The sequence below is a fragment of the Calypte anna genome, chromosome 18 (assembly GCF_003957555.1).
Source record: "Calypte anna isolate BGI_N300 chromosome 18, bCalAnn1_v1.p, whole genome shotgun sequence".
Taxonomy (NCBI): Eukaryota; Metazoa; Chordata; class Aves; order Apodiformes; family Trochilidae; genus Calypte; species Calypte anna.
Window position 1 is genome coordinate 6,252,975 of NC_044263.1, and position 15,814 is coordinate 6,268,788.

At 50.9% G+C, this 15,814-nt stretch overlaps 2 protein-coding genes across 2 annotated transcripts; one reads left to right on the top strand and one right to left on the bottom strand.

The window, feature by feature from the left end:
* Positions 1 to 1,585: 1,585 nt before the first annotated feature.
* On the bottom strand, positions 1,586 to 11,168 carry KCTD2 (potassium channel tetramerization domain containing 2). The gene is made up of 6 exons (XM_030461590.1): positions 10,860 to 11,168; positions 9,457 to 9,565; positions 8,741 to 8,832; positions 7,978 to 8,073; positions 5,495 to 5,620; positions 1,586 to 4,954 (listed from the first exon to the last, which is right to left on the bottom strand). The coding sequence occupies exons 1-6, from the start codon at positions 11,151 to 11,153 to the stop codon at positions 4,925 to 4,927; spliced, it is 747 nt and encodes a 248-aa protein (XP_030317450.1). The 5' UTR covers positions 11,154 to 11,168; the 3' UTR covers positions 1,586 to 4,924.
* Positions 11,169 to 11,269: 101 nt separating this feature from the next.
* ATP5PD (ATP synthase peripheral stalk subunit d) lies at positions 11,270 to 14,195 on the top strand. Its single transcript, XM_030461601.1, has 6 exons — positions 11,270 to 11,334; positions 11,655 to 11,784; positions 12,409 to 12,505; positions 13,252 to 13,323; positions 13,815 to 13,877; positions 13,992 to 14,195. The coding sequence occupies exons 2-6, from the start codon at positions 11,663 to 11,665 to the stop codon at positions 14,121 to 14,123; spliced, it is 486 nt and encodes a 161-aa protein (XP_030317461.1). The 5' UTR covers positions 11,270 to 11,334; positions 11,655 to 11,662; the 3' UTR covers positions 14,124 to 14,195.
* The last annotated feature ends 1,619 nt before the right edge of the window (positions 14,196 to 15,814 follow it).

Sequence of the window (15,814 nt, forward strand, 5' to 3'; positions counted from 1 at the left end):
GGAGCTCCAGCTGGTGGTTTGTACTGAAACCAGAGTCACACGTGTGCCTTTTGCATGGTGATGCAGCCGTGTGTGAGAGGAACAGCCTGCCCAGCAGAGCTGGAGGTGGATGAAGGTTCTGCACAAAGGCTTTTCCAGCCTGCAGGGCTTTATAGGATGGGCCTAAACTGGGAGGGCAGGGAAGTTATGGCCCCAGAGCTGAAATGCTGCCTGTAATTTGAATTTCTGCTGACAAGTCCTACCCTGTGAGTGTGAGTGAGTCTGCAGTGTCAGCCCTGCAGTTTTCCTTCCCTGCTGAAGATGCTGCTGGCACTTGAGCACAGCTCTGGGCACGTTCCCTGGCAGTCCAGACTTGCAGTCAGGTCTGGCACAGGTCAGGGATCTTTGAAGGGAACTCTCCTACACTAACCCATGCTGCCTGCTGACTTGGCACTGCTCCATGCAGGGATGAGTCTTGTCCTCCTGGTTTGGGGATGTGCCCACCCCCTCCTTGCTCAGTTGCTTGAAGGCTCCCATCGTGGTGGGGAGGAGGAGGAGGATGTCTGCAGGGCAGCTACAGTGGTCAGCAGCCACTTATAGTGTAAAATAAGACTGAATTAATCAATTTTTTCCCATTCTTCACTTAGGTCTTTGCTCCTCCTCATTTTCCCTCTGTGGTGGCCCTGAACTGTCAATGTTATTCAGCTTCCAGCATCACCAAAGCTTTGAGATCTGATTCCCCTGTTTGCCTTCCCACTGCCCCACTGCCTCCATCTGTTGGTACCTCTGCATTCCAAGCATTTCTGAGGTGGAGTGCTCTGTAAATAGGAAAGAAACTCAACCTTAGCTAATCCACTGCTCTCCCAGGAGCATGGGTGGCTTTTAGGGGTGGAGACAATGGAGCAACTGTTTAAACACTGTCCAGAGTTCCTGCATTAATGCTGCATGGCCAGGGCAGCCTCTGCCTCCATCAGCTGCAGGGAGGAAGCTGGGTTTAGGAAACTCCTTATTTTTCTCGTGGTGGTTCCATTTATCCTGGTGATGCCAAGAACTCTGTCTCTTTGGTCTCGTGTAGGAAGCAGAGAGCTGTTTGCAAGCTGCAGATGTTCCTTTTGTGCTAGAGGAAGGGGCAAAGCTGTCTGAACTGCTCAGAGCTTTCTGCCTTCTGATGGGCCAGCATTAAGTACATTCAGGAAATGAAAGTTGACCAAAAAAATATCCTCTTTCTTCCTTAGCTACTGATGTTTAATGTTTGTATCCATGTTCTACTTGTTTGTGGGTGTCCTGGAAAGGGTGAAGATAAATGCAAAATTTAGCTTCTTTTGGAAAACAGAAAATCAGAACCATGCTTCAGTTTGCCTTTTTTGTCTGAAACCAAGCACTCAAAAATCTAATTATACTTCTAATTATATATCTCTTCTTTGGCAAACCATTGTTATAAATGGAGTCAGAAGCAGGTACCAGATTTTCACATTTATTTCCCCATAATGCAGTGTGGTGAGGAGGCAAATGGATGCAGAGGAAGCAGCAGGCTGCAGACTTTGTTCAAACTTTTCAAACCCATTTCAGAATCTTTATTGAAAAAAAAAATCATAATCACAGCATCTCAACTGTTATTCAAACACATTTAATAAACAAAGAGAAACAGTAGCAAAGGGCACTGACACCTGACAAACTGTACAAAACCTCCAGGTTTGCAGGCAAACCCAAAGGGAGGAGCCCACAGCCCAGCTGCAGGACTGGGGAGCTGCTCCATCCCACTGCCTGGCAGCAAACCTTGTCCCCTTTGTCTCAGCCCACTCAGTCACCCCTGAGAAAAATTGATTTCTAAAAATGTGCAGAAACAAAGACACTTTAAGAGGTTATTTCCAGTCTTGCCATAATGGAACAATTTAGGCCACTGGGAAAGGTTAAAAAACCCAAAGTGTGTTATTCTCCATTCCCAGGAATAATACTTTTAAAGTGAACCTTCCCAAGAGGAACAAGCACCCTTGGATATCTAGATCTACCCCTGCTCACCTACTCTACTGCTACCTTTTTTAGAGTGAATGGGACAAATTTCAGGCTAATTCAGTGCTAGTTTTGATGTACTTGTGACTGAGTGAAAGGCAATGGAAGGAAAAGGAAAAAGCCCTGTCTTGGGCACAGAAGGGATGCAACTGGTTTGTCATGCTGAGGGCAGCCTTGGCCTCAGGGTGAGGATGAGCCAGCATGGTCAGGAAAGGAGAAATCCTCCACTGGGAATGTACCTGCTCTGGATGGACTGCACACCTGGTCCTAAATATTGCCCAAGAACTTCAGTGTCCAGTTCCACGAGTGGTTTCCTACCATCAGTTTCTTCTGTTGAACTTAAAGGACTCTGCAACCAAACCCAAGGACTCCTCAGTCCCCAGCACATCCTCAGTGCACAGGGGAAGCCAAGGTGCAACTCTGACCATCATCCTTGTGCATGTGAGTTAAAGAGCTGTTCCCCTCAGCTGATAATGGTGATTTTTAGGCTCTCTGTGGTTCAGGGGAAGAGTGATGGCATCACTCCCACATCAGGCAACCCACCTATGGCATTTTTGGTGATAAGAAAGCAACGAGGTATCATTTTTGTCTACTTGAGCTGTGCAGGGAAGATCTCCCTTTGCAACCAATCGTGCTGTGAGTGCCCCAGCTGGGACAGCAAGGTGCTTGGCTGGCATCAAGGTGACAAAAGCAGCTCGACCAGTTCCTGTTGCCTTTAGTTTGGTATTTATGACCAGTTCCCAGAAACTCCCTCCTCTGAGGAAGGGGAAGAAGACTGATGAGGGTGTTTAAGGGTTTTTTAGGCAGCAAACTGGCATACATGCATGGATTTCTTAGCTGTAAGCACAGACAAGTGATGACTGAGGCTACAAGATACTGACAGAGGAGAGAGATCTGTACACATCACAGTGTTATTCAGGCCCAGCCCAAGGCATGCAGTCTCGTCACACCAGGACCATCTCACCATGTTGTAAGAAGGGAAGATGGAGGGGAGAAGAAGGGTTAAGATCTTCAGTGTGATGGCAACCAGCTGCAACTGGTGCAACATGAATTTGAAGACATTTGGCACTGTCTGTTTTTACCAGGATTAAACTAGCACAGATAATTAACCAGTCTGTCTTGAAAATGAGTCTCCACCAGAGGAGGTTCGTTGGCAAAGCAGGATGGGAGAAGACAGGCAAGAGGATAGACAGGAGTGAAAAGAGGCAGAGCATGCAGTGGTGTCTTTGCTGCACATCTTCTGTGCTGAACTGGTTGATGGACCACTGGTAATGTTCTGCTGCTGCAAGGCCCTGCCAGCAGCAAGTGATAAAATGGGAAACCTGCCTAATTCTACCTCAAAACTTTAAGGAGACCACAGGTAGCTGAATGCCTTCAGAAAGGAGCCCAACTCCTCAGTTCAGGTGAGGAATTTTCTGATACCTTATTGAGAAACATCTACTCTGAGCTCATCAATGTCTGTGAGTTCTGAAGCTTTGGGTTTAATGTCAGTTTGAGACTTGAAAAGATTCAACCAAGTGCCTGGACACTTGGGCTACAAAGAACAATGGCAGGATGAAAGAGAAAAAACATGCAGCAAATTCCTAAGAAATTCCATTTATCAGACTAAGAGGGACATGCCCTTGGTTAGGGATGGCACAGATTAGCAGAGGGGAAGCAGTGATGCAGTTTGGCTAGGATTAGAATTCAAGAGAGGCACAAAGGAACATTTTGCACATCCATCCAAGGCATTCCAAAAAAAAAAAGAAAAAAAAAAGTCACAGAAGTCAACACATCACTTTGGACAAGAAACATCATTACAACAGTTTGGCAACTTTTCACCAACCCCCCCCACCCCAGCTCTGTGATGCCCCCCCAATCTGAGGTGATCTCTTAAAGGTGGGGATGTCAGGGGGCTGCAGATAAATCACTGTGTGTAAATAGGGGTTTTCCTCTGCAAAGAATCTCAGGGGTGGAAACAAACCTGCCTGCTGCTACAGTACAAAAGAAACTCTGCAACTCTGCCCCAAGCCCTCCCTTGGTGAGAAGGAAGGAGACAGAGAGCCCGTGCTGCTGGAGACAAACAAGGCAAAGCTGAACTTGGCAGCAACAACTCCCTCACCTGGTGACTCTGCACCAGGGTAAGAGGTGGCTGTGGCAAGGTACTGGAGGGGAAGATGTCACCACGCATCCTCAGCAGAGAAGTGTAAAGGACAAAACTATCACTCTATAGCTATTCTGGGTGGATGCAGGGCTCTCTGTTCATGCATGCAAAGTACTGGGCTTTGTGAAGTGCCAGGAGCCCTCATATAATTGTGTCAACAGCAAGACCTGTGCTGGATGCACACACAGCTCCCCTCCCCTCAGTATCTGAACTCAGCTCTTAGGAACTGAACGAGGAACAAACACAAAGCAAGAATGGAAAAAGTTGGTGTGGGTTTTTTGTTTTTGTTTTGTTTGGTTGCTTTGTTCCTCCCTTTTGATCTGATTTAGGGGGCTGGCTGGTCAGGAGGGGAGCAGTGCGAGACCACTGCACTATTCTGGTGGGAGCCCTGGGTGTGAGAAATGGCACAGCTCAAATCCACATCTTCCCACCTCTGCCAGCCTGTGGAAGCTGGGATTGATCACCAGGGCCTGAGCAACCTTTGCAAAGGCTCTGACTGGGAACCTGGCCCAGGCATTGTTGGAAAAATTCAATATAGTGCTGGCCAAGGAGATCAAATGAACACTTGTGGAAAGGAATATTCAACTGGAAGGGTCTTTTCCTTCCTTGGTTTCCAAGGTAAGAGGGAAGCCTTTGGTTATGACCAGAATTATTCACCATTGGCAGGACAGGCTTGGCTTTGCTTTGCATTAGCTTGGTTACTGTACAAGGGCCAGGATGCTGTGGAGAGATGCTCTGCCCAGCCAGGCTGCCCTGTGGACATCTGGGAGCTGGAAAGGAGTGGACAGGGAATTACATCCGGGATCCTCGCTCCTGGAGAATCTGAAAAAGAAGAGAGAGGTGAGAAACACCTTGGGTAAGTTTGAATGTGAAAGTTGATGTTCAGAGTCTTTCTGGTTTTGCAGAGAAAGGAAAGAAGGACCCAGGTGAGTGTAACAAGTGAGTGGTTGGTTAAAGCTGACTGAGCCCTCCTCTGGAAATCCTTCTTAGCTGACTGCTGGGAGTTTAGAATGTTGCCTTTTGTTGCTATCCTTAGGGGAAAAAAAAACCCAAAACTGACAAAGAGGGGGAAAAAACCCAACCATTTCTCACTGCAACATCCTTTAATCACAAAATGTGACCACTCTCCTTGCTATCCTGTCCTCCTTTCTCAAATCTCTCTCTATTCCAACTTTTTGGTCATAATTTGAAATGTACAAAGAGCCTGAGCTTTTGTCCTGCAGTAAAAAAATTTCCAAGAGGGGAAGATGATGTATACAGGAGGCAGGAAAGCTGGCACTTCTGCAAACTATGGACCTGCTGGTGTGAGAAGCTTTTTCTTTGGGCCAGGGAAGTCAAGCCAATCCTGAGCAGAGGCCTTACCTTTGCCTTCTCACTGGGCTCCTTGACAATGCCATTGGTAGAGTTGTTGAGCTCCCTGGATACAACACAGAGGAATTCTGCCTGGTCTTCATTTCCATAGTTATAGGAAGATCCAATGCTGATCAGCTGTGAGACAGGAGACAGCCAAGGTAACACTCAGTGAGTCGCCACTTCTGCTTTGCTCCTACAACTGTTCTGTGAGCTGTGACTGCCCCGAGAGGGACGTTCTGGACCTGCCTTGTCCCCAGTGCCAGAGGCTTTGCTGGGTGTGTAAGGCAGGGACAACAACCAAACTCCAGAGCCCTCTAGTGGCACCTGGACCCCGGGAAGAATTCCAGCCCAAAACGGTACTGCTGAACACAACAGAACCTTCTCCAGTTATTGAGGGCAGAAAAGGGAAAACCACATCTGGCTTTTTGCCAAGTATGATCTGCACCTGATTCAGATATGGGTCTGGTAATGGAGCCCTCGATTGTGCTGAACCCAGCTCTCAACTTGTCTTTTGACTTTGATGTGCAGCTCCTTAGCAGAGACAGATGTTGGATGAGGTGAGTGACATGTGGCAAACTGGTGCCATTCTTCACAGAGATGCTGTCAGGATGGATCTTGATATCTATATAAATGGGATTATATTCTGTTACTGTTGTGATGTGAGGCTTGGACTTGGTCCAAGCAATGCCATCTGCCTCATTTCTCATTATTACATTAAAAGGACAGCCTGGAGTACGGAGCTAATTTGTCATTTTCAACTCAGTTCTTCTTTCCATTTAATAAATCTGAGGAAAGCAATGTGAATCTCACCAACTGTGTATCCAGGGAACTCTAACGTGCACCTGAACTTCCATGTCCTCATGGATTTTAGGAGAGGCAGCTCCATAGCTGCATTTGAGGTGGATGCAGCCAACAGAGACTCCCCGGAGAGATGCCCTTGGTGTGGTTACAGCTGTTGGACTGACTGACCCCCAGAACTGCTCTAAATGGAGTTTGTGCTGAGGGCAGAAGGCAGGCACAGGATTAAGAATTTTTTTTTTTTCCTTTCCTGCTCCCTGTAGTGATTGTTTAAGCTCTTGGGGTATTTCAGTACCTTACACCACTGCTGATTCAACAAAGTATGTGTTTATAAGACAGCAATTTTCCAGACTACTGGGTGGATATGAGAATGGATTTCTGCTTAAAATAGTAAATGTCTGTTCTGTCCTTCATGTTCTCAGTCCAAGGCAGAAAACCTGCAAGGCCAGATGCTCCTCTGAGAACCCAAGCCTGACAATCGGGCTTTTTGCAACAGCTTTTACCACTTCTGGCTTTTCTGCAGGTTTCTAAACCAGATTTTTTTGGTGCTAAGAGATGACAGGATCCGGAGAGCCCATGAAGGGAATGTCTGCTGCCCAGTTTGTAGATCTGCCTCTTTCCCAAGGGGTCCCAGCATGCCAAGAGGTGTGATTTGGGGGAGGGCAGAAGCCCTGCTGGGCTGCACATCTGGGGGGAGGTCTTGGCAATAGGATCTTGCTGGTTTGTGCAAAGGCAGTGAGGGAACTGGAAAGGAACAGGGAGCATTTGCTTTAAGTGACACCTTGATGCTACTGTTACAGATTTGAAAAGCCAGACTAGGAAAGGTGTCAGGGCACTGCCCACAGCCTTCTGGGTTTGGGGTGTGCATCTACAGAGGTTAAACTCTTTAGTAAATTTCTGAACAGCAAAACCTGGGTGTTGGTTTTGCTTCATTTCCAGAAAGCAGGCAGTGGCTCTGGGTCACAAGGTTTCCCTTCACTGCTGGCTCACAGGGCCAAGAGTGTTTGGCTGCCTTTCCACAGTGCAAGAGGCAGAGCAGATCCCCATGAACAAGAGATGCAAAGTGCTGCTGCTAATCCTCTGCCTCACTTCGTGTCAGCACATTTCCCACAACATCCACTTCTACTGGAGCTGAGGGAACAGGGCAGAGAGCAGAGCTCTAATCCACAGAGCCGATTCTGCAGTTTCTTAATTTAGCACCAACAGGCAGGCCAGCTGCTTTCCTGCTCTCCAGCCTCCTAAATAAGAGGACTGGATTTGATTCCAGAAACCAAATCTGGAGCTAAGGCCATGTGCAGCTTTGGTGACTCCCAGCTGCGTGACAAAGGCATCTGCAGGAAGGGTATTTCTCACATCATTCAGTGCCTCTTTACTGAAGGCAGGAGGGATAGCTTTGTGCTTCCAGAGAAGTTTAAAGGGTTCTATTATTTTTCCTGGATAAAACTGTTGTACTGGAGCACAGTATATGTGATAAAATGCAGGAGAAGGGAAGAATTGCTGTTATTTGACAAGGATAAAGGAAGCCCTGAGATAAAATGAAATATCTCATGGCATCATGAGTGAATTCTGCCTTACCCTGTCAGTTATTTCATGTAATCTTACTGCTGCTTGGTTCAGAAGAGCAAAGCAACTCAGTATCAAACTCTGCCTGTTCCCCACCCAGCTCTCAAAGGGATCCTGCTGTTCTTTGGTACCTGCTCAAACTTCCACCCGTCGGACATGGTGGACACCATCTGGGTGAGCTCCTCCTCTTGGCACTGCAGGACTCTGTACACGTGCTTCACAGGTCCCTAAAGCACAGAGAGTAACAATGAGCAGGAGTTCAGTAATTACAGCAAGCTAGGAAATAAATGAGCCTCTCCTGCTCTGTGGTTTGAGGCAGTCTGAGCCTCACAGGCTCGCTGATGTTTCATCCTTCTGACTGTCCAACTGATGCTAAGCCTGGTACAGACACTTGGCACAATTCTCTTAAAAGTCTTTGAGGCCTCTAAGTGCCACTGAAAGCAAAACTTCTTTGGCTCTTCAAGCCATTTACTGGTTTTGCAAACACTTTTCTTCTGCAATTGAATCTACTGTGTGTGCTCATATCAGCTGAGCAGCAGTGGGAAAAATCACCACAGAGACAAATATAAAGAGAAGGAAGAATTTGAGCTATTCCTCACCTACCAGAGCAGTATGTTTTGGTTTATAACTACCTACCTTTGCTCCTGGCCCCTCTTGTATAACAACTGTTGCTTGTCTTTCCCTGCAGTGCTAAGGAGGTGACTCAGGGCTTACAAAACATAAGGGAAATTCCTGCCTTGCCGTGCCCTGCATCTACCTGAAAGCACTTCTTTCCTCCTTAAAACTGAGCACTGCACCAACACCTGCTACAGAAAGTGTCTGCAGCCACAGATGTCCTGCTGCTGTGCTACAGAAAATAGGTAACTTCACCCCAGAGCTGTTGCTGTGCATTACTTGGGAGGTTCTGTTCTCGTTGTCCCGTATCCGCTCCTTCACCAACCGCACCAGGGACGCGATGTTGTAAAACTCAGCTTCTTCCAGAACCCCTGGGAAAGGACCCAAACACAGAGAAATTCTGTTACTTCCTGCAGCCAAGAGTGAAGATGATTCTGCTACAAGGATGCAACACCTACTCCTGACCCCAAATCTATCCCAGAGGTGAGAAAATCCCTCAAAGTCCCCCCCGAGCCCCTGCTCCTGGTGACCAATCAGCTGCCACCTCCTCGTGTGGCTCACAGGATCTGTAAGGAAAATTATTCCCCTTTCCCTGAATTATTGGAAGCCTCATGGTACAATCTCTGTTTTGTTTGCACAGCCCCATTTTGGGGACTGTCACCAAAGCCACCTGCTCGTGGAGAGCTGCTGAGCTGCCAGGTCTGAGCCTCTGACCCTCTGAGCCAGGTCTGAGGGAAGCAGAGCAGCAAAGGGTGTGCTGGAAGCTGCAGGGCTCTGCTCTCAGGAAGAGACAGAATCTCATGACTTAATCCTTAAAGAATTAAAGAAAAATCCTTAAGAAAGTGAAGAGCAGCACTTGCTGAGAAGCCCAGCCTGCTCGTGCCTTCACACATCACCCCCTCAGGAGCCCTCTGTGCTCAGGCAGGTTTCCCAAGGGCTCCTGGATCATGTCACCCCACAGGGTGGGCAGTTCTCACCCTGGATTTTTCTCTCACCTTCTTCTGCAAGCTCCTTGTTGATGATGAGCTTCCCATGTCGGAGGTAGTTCAGGATTGGACCAAAGTAGGTGGGGTCTCTGTCGATGAGATATGCCCCTGTCTCATCCTGGGGAGTGGGGATGGGCAAGAGGCACAGGAAACAAAACAAAAATAAACTGAGCAGCTTCTCTCTGAGAACCTGGACTCATTTGCCTGGGCAAGGTGACTAATGAGGCCACATCTGAACTGACATTATGGGTTTTTTTTCCCAGTGTCTGAACCCAACTGCACAAAGCTGCAGCTCAGCAACGTGGCAGCTCTTCCATGAGCAGCATTTGTCACCTGGAGAGAAAAGCAGGGCTGAGCTGAGACTGCAGTAACAAAACCCAAGAGCTGGCTGTTGCTTTGCTGCCTCCATTTGTTTTCCACACCCGGAGCCTCGGACACAAAGCTGCATCTCCAGTTCTCAAAGTGTGTGCTGATTTAAGGAGCTCCTTTTTTATTTATTTATGTATTTATTTATTTCTCCTTTTCTGCTCCTGAAGGTGCCCATTGCAGCACCCCAGCTGTGTCCCTGGAGCTCCTGCCAACCAAAATCATCTCCTGAGCCAGCTGGGAAGCTCTGACCAAACCTCTGCTGAACTCTTTCTGTGTCACCCCTCAAATCCCTGGGCAGGAAGGTTTGTGCTGTCACTCAGCCTGCCCTGAAGCCATCAGCAAAACCATCCTGAAATGTCACCTCCTCTCTTCCCTGCTCCTGGTTTGATTACAACCAGGATTCATCTTTTGATGAAGCTTTGCAGGGAGGGATGGGACCTGACTCTGACCCATGGAGTATTCACAAAGCCTCGTGCAGCTCCCTCAGGAAACCTCCAGCTCCAGGAATAACCCAGAGATCCTTCCAAGGAACTGGAACCACTTCAGAACTCCTGACCCTGCCTGTGCTCTGCCTGCCCTCTGAGAGCAAAGGGAGACAAAGGAATCCACCCATGCTGGGGGAGAAACCATTAAAATTCCCGTTTCTAGGAACATTTCCTCCTCCTCCCCTCTCTGCTACAACCCCAGGGCTGCTCCCTGAGGGGTCCCCTCAGGGCTGGGGGCTGCAGCCCCGGGGGGTCCCCAGCACAGGGACAAACTCTGAGCTCCGTTCCTGGGGTGCAGCTGAACCTGGGGACAGAGGTGGCATCTGTCACACGAGGTGTGCCCGGGGGGCTGATGGGGACACGGGCCCGGCCACCCCGGGGGCCACCGAGCAGCACCGGGGGTGCGGGCCCTGGGGACACCGGGAACCATCAGGGCACTGAGCCCCGGTGACAGCGGCTGCCACGGGGGCTGGGGAGGCCCGGGGAGGGGCGGTCACGGATCGGGCCCGGTCCCCTCGCCGTCCCGGGATGGGGTCCGGATCCCCGCCGCGGCCTCACCTTGTCGGAACCGAGTTCGGGCCCGTCCTGGCAGCAGAGGCGGCACAGGAAGGACTTGGGTTCCCGGCACAGCGTCTGCCGGGTGCTGACGAAGTACGTGCCGCCCACGTTCAGCCGCACCCACTTGGAAGCGGCGGGAGGCGGCCGGGCCGCACCGGGAGGGGACAGGGCCCCGCCGGACCCCGCCGCCGCTCCGGCCGCACGGGGGCTTGGAGGTCCCGGCGTTCCCCCGGGGCCCGGACTGGGCGTGCGGCCCCTCGGCGGCCCCTCGGCTGCAGCCGCCAGCTCGGCCATGGCGCTGCCGCTCACCACGGCCCCGGCGCCACCATCACCGCCCGCCCCGCCGCCACTTCCGGGTCAGCGGCGGCGGTCACCGGGAGGGGGGTGACAACTTCCGGTGGGGCTGCGTTCTGATTGGGCGAGGGGGCGGGACTTCCGGTGTGCGCCCTGAGCCCGGCGGTGGCGGTCACTGAAGGTGAGGGCGGGGAAGGGCCCGGGGGAACCGGGGAGACCTGGGGAGGGGGATCCGGGACAGGGACCCGGAAGGGGGGATGCGGGCTTCCCGGGAGACGGGAGAGGGAGGGAGAGGCCGGGGAGGGTTTGGGTGGCGGGGCTGGGCTGAGGCGCGGGGTCCCTGTGACCCCCCCACCGCGGCCCTGAGGCGCTGTCCCGTCCCGTCCCCTCCCGTCCCGTCCCGCTGCCCCCCCCCGTGTCCCAGTCCTCTGCTCCGCGCTCATTCCCGGGTTTAGAGCCGTTCCCCCCCCTCTCCGCTAACCCACCTGGTGTCCCCTCAGCCCGGCGCCATGGCGGGCCGCAGAGCTGCCATCAAGGCCATTGACTGGGTGGCTTTCGGCGAGAGGGTGCCCGCCAACCAGAAGGCGATGTTCAACGCCCTGAAGACCCGCAGCGATGCGCTGTCGGCTCGGTGAGTCCCGGCCCCCCCTGCCCTGCCCCCTCCTGGGCCCGCAGCCCCTCGGCTGAACCCCTCAGCGTGTGGGGCTGAGCTGCTCTGGGTGGCTGTGGTCCCGCAGAAATGCCCTGGAGGGAGGTAAAGGAGGTCACCTTCAAGGCAGTTGGTGGCTTTTTTTGGCAAATCGTCTTTACTTAATCCTCCTGAGAGTAAAATAATGGCTGCCACGTGGGGGAAAAAAAAAAAAAAGCTTATCTGTGAAACAAGTTTGCTTGGGCACAGTCAGAACCTCTTTCCAGCTGTGAAACTCTGTGAAGCACTGTACAAATTCTCCCCAAATCCTTCAGCACCTCCTGGCTGGTGTGAATGCTGTCACAGTTGGTTCTGCTGACTGGAAAACTGCCCAGTCCTTTCTGAGTGCACCCAGAGACCCCCTGTAGAGGTTTGAAGCGGAGCAGAGCTGCAGGGCTCAGCTCTTGTCTGGTTACAGAGGGGGTTGGGGGAATGGTTCAGCTCTGCTTGTTAACAACTATGAAAAGATTTTAAAAGCACTTAGCAGGCTCTGGAGAGAAACTGAGGCAAGGACTGCCCAAGGCTCCCTCCAGCACTGGCTGTGACTCCTCTCCTTTGTCTCTCTAGGTTGGCTGCCCTGCCAGAGAAGCCCCCTGAGATTGACTGGGCTCACTACAAGGCTGTTGTTGCTAAAGCTGGCATGGTGGATGAGTTTCAGAAGAAGGTCAGTCTCCTCCTCAGCTGGGGATGGCTTTGGGGAGGTTTAAATGTCAGAGGAAACCACCAGGACTGGCTGAGGAGGTTGGTTTGGGCTGGGGGGTGCAGGGCAGTGTCACACCTGGAGGTCACTCCAGTGCCAGCTCTCAGGAGCTCTGGTGCTGTGTGCTGAGAAAGAGAAAAACCTCATAAAAACTTCTAAAGTTGCTGTGGCTGCAGGAGTGTAGCAGTGCCTCTCCTGAGGTCCCTTTTATGGTGCTTCCCTTCACAACCTGGAGGCAGGAGGTGGTCTGTGGCTCTCAGGGAAGCAGCTGGGGGGTGTCTGCAGGGGCTGCTGCCCTTTTCCTGAGCAGGGATTGAGATTCCCCAGCCAGGCTGCTGCTGAAGGGCAGGAGAGGAAAATCAGCCTGAAGGCTTGGGAAGGACACACTGACCTCAGGAGGATCCTGGAGCTTTGCCTTGGGGGAAGTAAATCTGGGATCTGCTCAGGGTTTGGTGTTGGGCTTTCCTGCTCTGTGCTTTGCCCCTGCAGTGCTGGGGGTGTGGGGGGGCTGCAGAACTGATGCTTCCAGCTCCCTGGGGAGCAGTGGAGGACATGGAAAAGCTGCAGTGATCAGTCTGAGAAAGCTCATTAGCTGAGATAGCTGTGAGGATGTCCAAGGAGAGAGGGAATTGCTGCTGGGCAATGGGACCTTTTAATGATTTCAGTCAAACAAACCTTTAATATAAAATATTTTCTCTTTCAATTCCCAGTTCAGTGCACTGAAGGTTCCTGAGCCCGTGGATACACAGAGTGCCAAAATTGATGCCCAGGAGAAGGAAGCTGTAAGTGCCAGGGTTGTCCCTGCCTGGGGAGGGGCCTTGGGTGGGATGGGACAGGGCTCTGCCCTTCATCTGCATCTCTGCCTCTGGGCTCAGCACAGAACCACAGAACCGTCCGGGTTGGGAAGGAACCTCTGAGATCATCAACTCCAGCCCTTGATCCACTCCCACTATGGTTCCCAGACCATCCTCTCCATCCAGGCTCTCCTTAAAAACCTCCAGGGATGGAGAATCCACCCCCTGGATGGAGCATCCACCCCTCCCTGGGCAGCTCATCCCAGTGCCTCCTCTCCCTCTCCATACAGAGTTTTTTCCTGACCCTTCCCTGGAATCGCTCTCTGCACCAGGCAGGGTTTGGCTAAGTGGGATGTGGTGATGATTCCCCCATTTCCCTGGTGTAACAAGGATGAATTGGGATGCCAGCTGGAAGCCTGGGGTGTGTGCAGGGATGCTGCAGCTCAGGGTTTTGGTGTCACCCTCTCTGTCCCCTGCAGGCCAAGAGTGCGGCCGAGTACGTGCAGGCTTCCCAAGCGCGCGTGGCGCAGTACGAGCAGCAGGTGAGTCTGGAGACTGCTCCAGCCCAGCCTGGGCCACAGCTGCTTCTCCCCTCTGCTCCTCCCTCCCTGCTGACAGGGGGTGTGTAACATGTTTGTCTCTGCTCCCACCTTCAGCTGCAGAAGTTCAAAAACATGATTCCCTTCGACCAGATGACACTTGAGGACTATCACGATGCCTTCCCCGAGACCAGACTGGACAAGGAGAAGTACCCATACTGGCCCCACAAACCCATTGCTGATCTGTAAACCTCTCTGCAGGGCTTTGCCCAACAGCTGCCAGGCTCTCTGGTTGTTCAAATAAAGTGCTTTCCCTCCTGTCTGGGGCTCAGATCTTAGCCAGCAGCTGACAGGGTATTGAGAGACCTAGAGCAGTGCACTGACTTGCAAGCAGCCCAGTTTTCCTGAAGTTTTTGGGTTTTTTTACCCGTGAGACAGTTTTTTATGCAAGAACTAAGATCCCAGCTAGACCTGTTGCATCTTCTGTAACCTAAATAAGCCACTTGTTCCCTCTGTAACCACCTGGTGCAGGGAATGGTTTCTCAGAAGCTGATGTATGAAGCCTCTGGAGATGCTGGGGTGTGTTTAGCAGTGATCTGTGATGTGTTTAGCAGTGATCTGTGATGCAGGGGGAGAGAATATCTCAGTACTACAGGCAGAGCTCTAGGACTTCTCTAGGTTGGTTGTGACTGTTTAGGTGCAGTTGCAAAAGGAGTTGAAAGAGTGTGGATATGTTGAGATATATTTAGAAAAATAGTAATGAAGTTATTCTTTACATTTTTAAAAGCATTTCAAGTATCACCCTGTTAATCCTGGTGATCCTGGTGTTCTCTGTCCTGGGTTTGTGACTGACAGGGGTCTCACCCAAACTCACAAGAACACTCATACAAACACTTCTGATTGGCATTGTTTGTTATTTAATTCTTAAACACCTTTCCCCAGATGGAAACATCTCTGTGAGGAGAAGGGCATTAACTCCCTCACTTTTCTGTTGGTTGTTTTTGTGGTAACAATTACAGGCAGAGAGAATGAAAGTTTTATTCCCAGATTTCACAACTGTTTTATTCAAATACCTTTCTAGCCCACAGAGGAAGAACATACACAGTTCTACTGAACTAGAGTACAAAGCACTTAAGCATGCAGATCTCATGCCCTGGGGGATTGGTTTTTTTAGTGTTAACTTTTATTTATTAAGGCAACTGGAACAACTGCAGCTGGATGAATCAAGCAGGAAAAAATAACAGTGGAGGGGTTAGAAGCATCACAGTGGAGAACAAGTGCAGAGCTGGTCTCTAGCTGCTCCATTTTACAAAAATAACAGCAAAAAAAAGCAGGGAGAGGACAAAGTGACTGTAGAGAAGCACCTTCTCCAGAATGGGCAGAAATGGGTGCAGCTGTGGTGTCTGGTGGGGTGAGGCTGGGTCCTGCTGTGGTGTCTGGTGGGGTGAGGCTGTCTGCCCTTCCTCTGGGCTCTCCTGGGGAAGGTTCAGCAGTTGGACACCTTCCTTGGTGAGGGGTTTTGTGGTCTGGTTGTTCATGTTTCCCACTGCCAGCTTGGTGTGTGCCTCTGCAGAGAGCAAACAGGGGAATTAATTGGTGGGTGACTGCCACAGCTGATTTGGGGCACTGGTTGCCCTGAGGTTACCCACCCTTCCTGAGAGGGACCTGCTGAAAAATGTACCCAACCTCCTTGTTTGAGAGGTTCTGGGTTGTTTTACCTTGTTGGAAACTTGTGAGAACCTTTTCTAAACGCAGGAATTTGTGCTGCTGGTGCAAGAGGAAGAAGGTGTCCAGCACAGCTATGATCATGAGCAGGAAGGTGCCTAAGAAGAAGACCACTACAGGAGGATAGGAAAACAAAGAAAGCACAAAGAAAGCCCTTGATAATTGGCATTGTTTTCTTGAATGTAATCCTGTCCAGCTGCCTGGTGGGGAAGGGG

What these genes read in the sequence shown, in the direction of transcription:
- KCTD2 (XM_030461590.1), bottom strand. Translation starts at nt 11,153, where the DNA reads ATGGCCGAGCTGGCGGCTGCAGCCGAGGGGCCGCCGAGGGGCCGCACG. An exon ending in CCGAACTCGGTTCCGACAAG is followed by an intron (nt 9,566 to 10,859) that starts GTGAGGCCGCGG and finishes CCCACTCCCCAG; the next exon opens with GATGAGACAGGGGCATATCT. An exon ending in ACGAGAACAGAACCTCCCAA is followed by an intron (nt 8,074 to 8,740) that starts GTAATGCACAGC and finishes TCTGTGCTTTAG; the next exon opens with GGACCTGTGAAGCACGTGTA.
- ATP5PD (XM_030461601.1), top strand. Translation starts at nt 11,663, where the DNA reads ATGGCGGGCCGCAGAGCTGCCATCAAGGCCATTGACTGGGTGGCTTTC. An exon ending in AGCGATGCGCTGTCGGCTCG is followed by an intron (nt 11,785 to 12,408) that starts GTGAGTCCCGGC and finishes TTGTCTCTCTAG; the next exon opens with GTTGGCTGCCCTGCCAGAGA. An exon ending in TGGATGAGTTTCAGAAGAAG is followed by an intron (nt 12,506 to 13,251) that starts GTCAGTCTCCTC and finishes TTCAATTCCCAG; the next exon opens with TTCAGTGCACTGAAGGTTCC.